Here is a 9998-nt window from a genome sequence, read left to right as displayed (position 1 = left end):
TCTTGGGATGCGGGTGAGGCTTTCCTGGGAGAACGATGCTTGTGTCTACGTCGTCGTCTTCATCAGGTGGGGAGCGGACGATGGCCCGGGAGATATTCGCTGACGCTCCAGGATGGCGGATAGGTCAACTTCCGGCTCGACAATCTCCTCTCCTGCAGTCTCGCCATGAGCACTTCATGTGGCTATATGAGCACAAGGAGCTGGGCGGCACAGACCTTCAGAGTCAAGTTCAGGCTCGGGCTCGACATAGCGATCCGCGTTGGTGCCGAGCTGTCTGCGACCATACCTTTGCTCAAGTTCCCGCTCGTACTCCTTCTGTTCCTCCTCGTCCAGCTCAGCTGCATTCTCTCCTTCAAGCAGCAGGCGTTGGCCAAATGTTGCAGGACGGCCGCGTCCGCGACCACGTCCGCGGGCTCGCAGATACTTTCCTAATCCCCCGCGAGACTTGCCTCGGCCTCTTCCCCTGCCTCTTGGTGCCGCGGCTGACCCTTCTGCACTTTCTGACATCGTGGGCTGTATCACAAGCTGACAGCAAGCAGTTGAATTCGAGCGAAGAAAGAAGGGATAAACAAGAATGACAAGAGAGGAGAAGGGGATGGAGGCCGGAGCGCCGTGAGCTTGGCTTGACTTGCACCCTCACGATCACCGTCGGACACAGCGACGACGACGCGCATCACGACCCCTATGCTCCAGCGATGATGCAAACTGCCTCTTTCTATCAGCCTCCTCTGGCGGCCAAGCAGACCTCTTCGCTGATGGGCGACTCGACCCGCGCGTCCGTCAACCACCTTCTCGCAGGGGCGTACTCGACGCCCTGCTCGACCGCCGCGCACGCCTTCGTCCAGATCGTCCCACCTCTCTCTCGCTTCCAGCTCGCCCTTGACGTGTTGATGCCTATGCTCGATGCTTCTGTAGAAGTGAGTTACCCGTTTGTCGCCATCGTGTGTGGTGTGACGCGCGTGAGCTGACAGCGCGCGTAGCTGACCCAACGCATACTCGTTTCATATATATTGTACTCACTATACGCACCCCATCCGATCTCCCTTAATCCGTTCAATTCCGTACTCTATGCCACGTTTGTCAGGGAGCGCGACGCTGCTGTGCAGGTCGCCAGCGCAGGAGGCGTCAGCGAGAACGAACAGCTGGTCTGGGTCCTCTGGAAGATACTCAAGGGGGACGGCAGCGATGTGAGTGCCATTTCATCCTCGCGATGGCGAGCGGCGAGAGTTTATCTCATATAGATCGGACCATTCTCCCCGAACACATTGGCACGATCGCCCCTCCCGCCCAAGCTCAGGGCGGCGAACCTGAATCTCGAAGACGAGACCGTTGTAAGGCATCCGACAGAATCCACTGCGCGAGATGGTGCCAAGGACGCTGCTGGCTCTCTGGAACGCGATGAGGAGACCGAGAAGTACTCCCGCGCGGCCACGCTTTTGCTCGCTGCACGCGAGCGTGTCCTATCTCTTTCCGAGCAGCGCGTCAGTTTCCTCCATATCATTCATGCAGAAAATGTTCTGAAGTCAGCGCAATAGGTCGTGCTGTCTATGATGTCTCGGCTCACATCGCCCCCTCTCATAACCTCCGTCGATCTCCCGTCGATCCTAGCCACCAACCCCGCACTTGGACACCCACTGGTAGCGGCACTTCTCTGCTCGGCGAACGACACAGGCCCAGAACCGTTTCTCGATGTCATCAAGCGCCTTCCGCCCATCCTCCCGTCGTTCGATCTCATAGGCCGGCTGTTGCGCGACTCGACCGGCGTCGCGGATGTCACCACGGGAGGGCGGACGACGATCGCGGATCTCGTCCGGACAGAGGTCCTGGGCTGGTTCGTCCACGAATGCGTCGCATGGCTCGATCGCGCAGAGCAGGACGAGCGCGAAGGCAACATCAGCGACGACCGGTTTGCGAAGGGTGTTCAGAATGTATGTTTCCCCCGCCCTCCTGTCGAATGCCTCCGTTGTATCGCCTTGCGACTCACGTGCGGCATTCTCTCCACAGCTCTGTCGTTTTTATAACTCACTTATTAAGCTCGGGATCGTCGACCCGGCCTCGGACGCTGACTCTGCGGAGATGGCGCACTTCACCCTGCGCAACTCGCGGTTTGAGGAGGCGAACGCGCTGTACCGCGTTCTTGCCATGGGCAAATTTTGAACGAAGGCCCCGCATATGCCTGTTCTGCTCTGTATCATGATCAAGTACAGTCACCCAGCGTGATCGCGCCCATATGTAGCCCTCATCCTGTCCTTATCCGTGATGTCCTGTGCGGTCCCACCATCTTGTCTTGTCTGGATATGTATCCCGTCTGTCTGTTATCGTAACCACCACGGACTGGCCATACTGTACGGTTATCTCTTAAATCATCCAAGCACGGCATATTCCTTATGTTATGCGGTCACGGAAACTTACCAGTACTTATATGCAAGCCCCTGCCGATCCCCTGTGTAGTCTAGGTCGAGAGTAGGAACCATGTTTGATCATTCGATAGCGTACACGACATACGCATGATACCTCCCTATATGCATGTATGCGTTCCGCTACCATGTGTAGTACATAAGCTGGAGCCGACGCGCACCATGTACACACCTCGATTATGCTGCTGCACTCTAGCCCGTCCGCGTCTCTGTAGTGTACACTAATAAGGGTTCTCCCAACATCATAGAGCGAGAAGGATTGAGAAAATCACAAGCACGGCAGACAAGGACAGGAAGATCGGGAGAGGGGACGAGGGACGGGACGTGAGGGAAGACATGAGCGAGAGATGGTCGGCTAAAACTAGTAGATTCAGATTGGAAGGGGCGCAGACATCGAGGGCGATACAGGGCTGTAAGGCGACACTGTCGCGGATATAGATATAGGTGGGTAGAAGGTGAAGATGGCAACTCGAAATCGACTAGACAAGGGGGGAATATGTGGGTGTGAGCGCCGACGAAGACCCAGCACGACCGATGCGTCCGGCCGAAAGCCACGAAGAGAAAACCAGTGTCAAGAGGAAACAAAGGAAACTCATGACGCCTGCTTGTTACGGAAGCGGAGCAACGGCGCCAGTCCTGAGAGTGCGCAAGCCTTCTTCAAGAACTCGTGCTGCGACAAGTCGTCAATTATCGCGACCAGTGCGTGGAGTAGGCGGACGATACGTACCTCCAAGAGCTCGTCCGCAGTCGCTCGGCTCTTGACGTCGACGCACAAGCACACGCTCAAGAAGCCCTTGAGCTCCCGCGAGAGGGCGTCAGGCTTCTTGAGTGTCGGGGTACCATTCGTCGCGATGAGGTAGAGCGCCTTGAGCGGCTCCTCGTCAAGATATGGGGGCTCGTTCTCAATCATTTCGATGGCCATAATGCCCAGCGACCAAATGTCGACCTTGGCACCATACTCTTTTTGCTTGACGACTTCAGGCGCCATCCAGTACGGGGTGCCGACCATCGTCGCACGCTTCGACTTCTGGTCCGTGAGCTTCGCGCAGAACCCAAAATCGGCTGCAGAGAAAGTCAGTAGACGAACGCAACATGTGGTAGAGAATGATACGCACTGATCTTGACGTGGCCCTGGGCGTCGAGAAGAACATTGTCGGACTTGATGTCACGGTGAATGATGGATTGGCTGTGAAGGTGACCAAGACCCTTGCACGTCTAGGTTCCCGACGTCAGTCAGTTCGCATCCCCCAAATACACCCTCGAAGCACCACGCACCTCAAAGCAGATGCTCGCAATCTGGTCCTCCTCCAGCGTGTTATTCTCAATGATGTCCGTGAGCGCCCCTCCCTCCATGTACTCCATCACGACCCACAGCTCGTTGCTCTTCACGAGGTACGCGTCGAGGAAGTTGACGATGTTCGGATGCTGGCTCTCCTTCATCACCAGGATCTCGTTCACGATGAGCTCCTTCCGCGGCTGGTTCGACAGATCCATCTCCTTGATCGCCACCTTCTTCCCCGTCGCAAGCACCTTCGCCACATACACATGCCCAGACGCGCCCTGGCCGACCTTCCGGATCTTCGAGTAGAGCGCCTTCGGGTCGTCCGCGCTCACCACGCTCCGGAGCTTGTCCATGATCTGCGCCTCGTTCATCGTGCTGATCCGCTTCTCCTTCTCCACCTTCGGCTTCTCCAGCGCCGCCGCGGCCGCCGCGACGCTCCCATTCCGCTCATCGTCACCTGCCCCCGTAACCATGAGCGCGGGGGGTTCCTTCGGGCCGGTCGGCTTCTTTGCCGGCTGGAGGGGCTTGACGGGCGGGGGCCCAACGGTCGACCCGGCGGCCCCAGGAGCGGGCTGGGTAGCGGGCTGGTTGACGGCCGGCGCGGACTTGGCGGGTGCGAGGTTCGGTCGTTGCGACGACGCGCCCTGCCTGTCGAGCGAATCCTTGCGCTCTGGCTGCTGCATGAGCCCCGGCGGCTTCGTCGTCTGCGTCTGCGTAGGCGGACCTTGCGCCTTCGCGCGCAATCGGAGCTCCGCGGACGACGGTGAGTCCTCGGGCAGCGGGGGCTTCGGCAGGTTCGGGGCGGGCGGTGCGGGTCGGTTTGCGGAGAGGAGAGGGCGCTGTGGCGCCGGGCGCGATGCCTGGAGTTGGTTGGGGGCACCCATAGGAGGGATGGGCGGGCGCATGGCGGAGTTAGACTGTGCAGCGGAGACAGTGTTGGCATGTTGGAGGTGAGAGCTATTGACAACCTCAGCGGCCCGCGCAAGAGCAGCCTGAGTGCCGTTGACAGCATCCCCATTGAGGTGCGCTGGGGCCGAGTCTTGCCGCTTGATAGCAGGCCTGTCGTTCAACGGAGAGATCTTGTTGATTCCCGCACCGCCAAGGCCCGTACCAGCATTGAATCGCGGAGCACTGGAGGTATCATATGGCGAGAGAGTGGACGAAGACGCATAAGAACTACCGGTATTGCGATCATATGGCGAGAGGGTCGAAGAGGATGCATAGGAACTGCCGGCGCTTCGAGGACCACCGAGGGACGAGTAACCCATCTCCTCCATCTCGCGCTTCTGGTGATCGGTATAGAATTCGAGGACATCGAGCACGGCTTGCGGGTCCTTCGCATAGTCCTCTCGGGTAATGGCCGACTTGGTGAGCAGCTTGCTCCACGCATCCGGCAAGCCCTACGCTCTGATCTCAGTACAGTGTCCGTGAGCGACGAACAGACCACGCACCGTGAATGCCCCCGAGACGGGATCGAAGCCGACGTGAACTTTATGTTGGAAGTTGGTCGGATTACTCACACCCATCAGAGGGCTTCGTGAGTAGATGTCATCCTGCCACCCATACAGCTCCTCGTCGCTCTTGAGAGAGAAGTATATCCGCTTATCCTTCGTCTCTAAGAGCAAGCAGTAGGGCTTAAGGTCTGTCCGCTCAATGTTTGCGATGTCCGAGAGCGAGATCTGGCTCTGATACTGTGGCGAGGTCTGAGATATGTCCGGAATGGGTTAGCTACTGCCTCCGAGGTTGCGCAATAGAGAAGAAGCGATAGAAGCCCAATGAACAGTCGACGCAACCACGCGTGACCAATAGGACCGGCCTCCAGCGCACAGCTGGTATGGAATTGCCGATGTAAGGACAATGGACGACCCCCATATGTCAGAAAACACGCCATCCCCGAAACATAAGTAGGAGTACAAGGTGACACGCAACAGAATCTGTTCGGAACGCAGCACCCCGCAAAGGTCCTTCCCTGCCTTGGTTACGCGCTTTAGACCTATGCAAGAGCGATTACACAACGAGTAATCCGGAGCTATGTCCGCCGCATTCACCTGGACACTGGACGCTGGAATGCCTAGCATTCCCCGAGAATGATGCCACACCCACTGACTGCAGCATCAGATACACTTCGGGCAGCGATGCCATTTAATGCGGGGGCGCCGTCGAAAGTCGCTTCTCACCTAGGCTCGCCAGGGGCCTAACCCGTACCAGTTCAGTCCCAGAGCCGGCCCCTGGATGTGTGGGAGCACACAGAGGGGTGAAGTTGCGGTAGCATGGAAGAGACGCGAGAATCGAAGGCGAAGGTAGCACAGCACCCGCACCGTTTTCCCGCGTCTTCGACGACAGCCGCCTTCTGTTCTGCATTGCTCACTGCACTTATGTTCAGGTGCGGGGCAGTGAAGGCATCGGGCGCTCGGTAGGAGAACCTGGTCAGCGAAGCATGCGCCTAGAGGCGGTCATGCAGCGGCGAAGACACTTTCCGCGACCTCTCTGTGGTCACCCAGACACCCAGGAACGTCCGTGGCGATCACAGCGTACAGATATGAACGCGGGCGGGAGCGTGAACAAACTTATCGATGGTCGCGAACGGGCGTTGTGCCATCGCGAATGGAGAGTGTCGGCCCTCGACATTGCCCCTGCCTCAAGCTACCGCAGACCAGAAAAGCACGCGACAATGCGACGATAGCAACCTTGAAAGAGTTGCGGTTGACTCATCGAGGGTCGCGGACCGGTCCTTAGCACCGCCCGAGCTGATTGATCAGAGCGGAACCGAACGGCGTTCACAAGGCCCTCGACATGAAGGGAATGTCTGGAAGATGAAACGGCGGTGCTCACCTCGTTCTTGTGGATGGAAAGCGTCTGCTCTTTCAGCACGAGCCACTTGGGCCGCCAAAGCCAACTGACGATACCGTCCTCCTTGACCGCCACCATGCCACTCCGGACGATGTGTGAGCTGTTGATCATGTCCGAGTTGCGGTTGGGGGAACCGCCAATGCCGGTGTAACCCCCCGCGTAGGAGGAGCCGGAGGGGGACGAGGTGCCGACGGAGAAGGAGGAGGCGTAGCCCGAGCTGGCGAGCACGTTCTGGATATCGTTCCCGCGGCGGATGGGCGCGGCGGGGGCCGGGCGCGAGGGCGTGAGCGACGTGGAGGTGACCTGGTAGTGCGCCATGACGGGCAGTCGAGTTTATGCGGCCGGGTGTGCGGTCGGTGGGAGGGATCAAGATGGCAGTGGATCAGACCTTCAGGGTGCGCAGACGAGATCGCAGGGCGGGAGAGACACAGAGAGACGAGCCAGGGCGTTAGAGTGCGGGCGATTAGGGTGATTGTACAACAAGGGGGACGAGCGTACAGACACAGAGGTCGTGAGGGTCGTGCGCCGTCGGGCTTGTCGTGGGCGTCGGAGAGGACGTCGAGGGCGGGGTGGAGGATGTCGCTGGCCTTGTTTGCGGTTCTGCAAATGCTCCCAGCCGAATCCGGATTTGGTCCTCGCTGGGTGACCAATCCTCGGATCTACCCGACGCCCTATTGTCACGGCAACCATTCCGGGCCTCTATCCCGGCCTCCTACTACCCACAAAACATATTACCTCTCGTCTTGTACTCGACATGACGATGAGTGCCCAACAGTATAACACAAACCATATGTCAGCTCATGTATTCATCGAGAGAGACGTCTGACCGCGAAAATACTTAGCAGCATTGCTCGGATAGAAGAGATCTGTTGTCGAAGACTGATGGACCAATCACCCTTCCTGTGCATGCTATGCGATGCATACCAACCACAGCATCACGCGAGGTCAGCGTTCACAATAATGATACGTCGGTTGGAGTCATCACCAACAGAGCGTTGCGATCGATGTACCTAGAACCCGAAGACCGAGGTAGAACAGCCTCCACATCTGACAAGTGACAGTAAGAGAAAAACGACCTATCGCAAGGCCTGCTCATGACACATACAGTCATTAACGGGTCCTCGGGACACTGCGTGTTTTCTGACCCTCCCTGTATCCTACTGCCTCAGGTCTTTGTACATACCATTACAGCCTTCTTACAGCTCACCTCTCCTCGAATTTCATCAGAGGCGACCCAGAAGCAAAGTCACCAGCCCCATTTCTGTACGAGATTTACACGAAAATTGAATCTGGGACTGATTCCCGCCCAAATCTATACTCATCGTGCGCATGGGCGTGCCCCGTTTTTGTTTTCCAACAAGGCGACATATCTCCTACTCATAGCAACTTCATATCGTGTGATTTTATCGAGCTCAGATAGTCATCGAAACAGTGTGGAAGGGTAGTCTTTCGCTCGAGCGATTGGGTAGTTAGATGTCCATTTACCATATACGAACTCGGCTATCCTCGGCAACAGCAATTTCGATCCATACGAGAGAATTAAGCTCTATGCACGCTATACATACTCGGGCAGGACGGAAAACGATGGTATTGGACGCGCGCTACGGAAGCTGCGCGGGACCACCGAGTCCGTGTCGCCACCGCTCTCTCGCGCGACCGGTGGGCCGAGTTCAAGCCGGCGGAAGGCGAATGTACCTGATACATGAGAGGTAGCTAAGCGAAATAAAAAAAATGGGGCAGCGGAAGGGCGGGTGCAAAAATGAAAGCTCGAGGAGCGCGAGCTCCCGAAGGGCGAGGGGACGAGGATCCTGGGCTGCGAGCCCTTAACCTATATACTACTAGAGGCAAAGCAGATGTAAAGCGGCGAGGGGGTGGCACGATTTACGCTGTCATAGACCCTGGACAATATCATTATTAGCCCCGGTCAGAATTGAGCGTATCTCGTAGCCGCCCGTATTTTGTACATCCGTATTTTGAGTCACGTCACCCAAGCCGCCTGCGTGTTTGTTACTACCAGTTTGTCACACCCCATTGCCACCAAGTCGCGCACGACCGCACCACCGCGCGCGCATCTGCATATTTATGCGTCTCTCGAAACCACAGTGTACTTCACCACAAGAGCAGTTTTGTCATTAGAAATGTCTGAGACTCCCTTTGGTTCACCTTGAGCTGAATTTGTTGGGGTCGCGAGCCTCCTTCGAGCCATGTTATTGCTTGCGCACACCTTACCAGCGCGGGCTCGGTGCAGCCGCAGTAAGATATCTCCTATCGTCACCCTCATGTGGTTCAACTAGCAGGCTCAAGTTGGGTGGCTATGGCAATGTGTAATGTCAGATTAGCCGCCTTGAACTTTTGCTTGTGCTGCTGCACCCGCGAGCCCCTTACACTCGCAACATCTGGATAGTTCATACAGTCCACTGAAACAATGTGCAAGAAACGCGAGTAGCGGTACACAAAAGTCTGATATCATATCACTAGTGTGCGCGAAGGCCCCAACGAGTGTCGTTGCGTGGGTTGTGACGTACAGGTGACAAGCGCTCAGGCGGTTTGGGTGACATGACTCAAGATACGGACGCATGAAATACGGGCGGCTACGAGATACGCTCAATTCTGACCGGGGCTATTGTCCAAAACAGCTGTCCCTCGGAGGACCAAGAGACGCGCGATAAGAAAAATTTGGGACGATTGTCCCCGATCCCTCTCACACATAGTTGAATTACCACGAAACTTGAGCATACAGTGACTGCCGAAAATAGTGCACCGGCGCTTCGCGCGAATGAAATCTCTGTACGACGGACGACCTGTGCTATGTTTTGGGCTGCTTATTGTACATCTATGTAGCCACACAAGTCTTGATATCATGCAAAGACTCTCACGACAAACGGCGCAGGATTGCTCAGGTTATTTGAGTGACATTGGACAGACCCCAAGTTAGGGGTACATATCAAGGTGGTAATGAGCAACGAAAGTTAACCGTAAGTCTACAAAATCTCGAATCTGAGCCTACATCTGGAAAAACAGCCTTTGCGAATTGACACTAATTATCACTATTCAGATAATCTCATCTATATTAGCAAGTGTTAGCAGAGATGACATCTACATTAGAGCTACTATTCAGACGCACTTCTTCAGTAGTGCAACTAAGCACTAATTAGTATACTTGGTACTAGTTATAACTACTCTTCACTATCTCTTTTTCTATAGTGCCATGTAGTGCCAACATGATACTACTATAGCACTACTGCAAATGCGGTCCTCTAATTTTCGCTATTTTGCACTACTGTAGTACTATTTTGCGCTATTTTAGCACTACTCATTTAGGAGAGACTCAAATAAGATGACAATCCTTTATTTATAGCTCATAGTTCTCAACTCAAGCATTACACACCTCTATAGCTGCAAAATCACCATAATAGCTGACTTATATTTGAGGGCACAACTCAACATAG

General features: G+C 55.8%; 1 protein-coding gene across 1 annotated transcript; it reads right to left on the bottom strand.

Moving 5' to 3' along the window:
• Positions 1 to 684: 684 nt before the first annotated feature.
• Positions 685 to 7061, bottom strand: DICSQDRAFT_184260 (Pkinase-domain-containing protein). The gene is made up of 10 exons (XM_007371590.1): positions 6532 to 7061; positions 5151 to 5402; positions 3693 to 5099; positions 3533 to 3632; positions 3145 to 3479; positions 2005 to 3087; positions 1536 to 1928; positions 1242 to 1481; positions 981 to 1187; positions 685 to 917 (listed from the first exon to the last, which is right to left on the bottom strand). The coding sequence occupies exons 1-6, from the start codon at positions 6865 to 6867 to the stop codon at positions 3010 to 3012; spliced, it is 2508 nt and encodes an 835-aa protein (XP_007371652.1). The 5' UTR covers positions 6868 to 7061; the 3' UTR covers positions 685 to 917; positions 981 to 1187; positions 1242 to 1481; positions 1536 to 1928; positions 2005 to 3009.
• Between the last annotated feature and the right edge of the window lie 2937 nt (positions 7062 to 9998).

This window comes from Dichomitus squalens, assembly GCF_000275845.1.
Source record: "Dichomitus squalens LYAD-421 SS1 unplaced genomic scaffold DICSQscaffold_127, whole genome shotgun sequence".
Taxonomy (NCBI): Eukaryota; Fungi; Basidiomycota; class Agaricomycetes; order Polyporales; family Polyporaceae; genus Dichomitus; species Dichomitus squalens.
The sequence above is the reverse complement of the archived record's forward strand: the minus strand, read 5'-3'. Positions and strand labels throughout refer to the sequence as shown.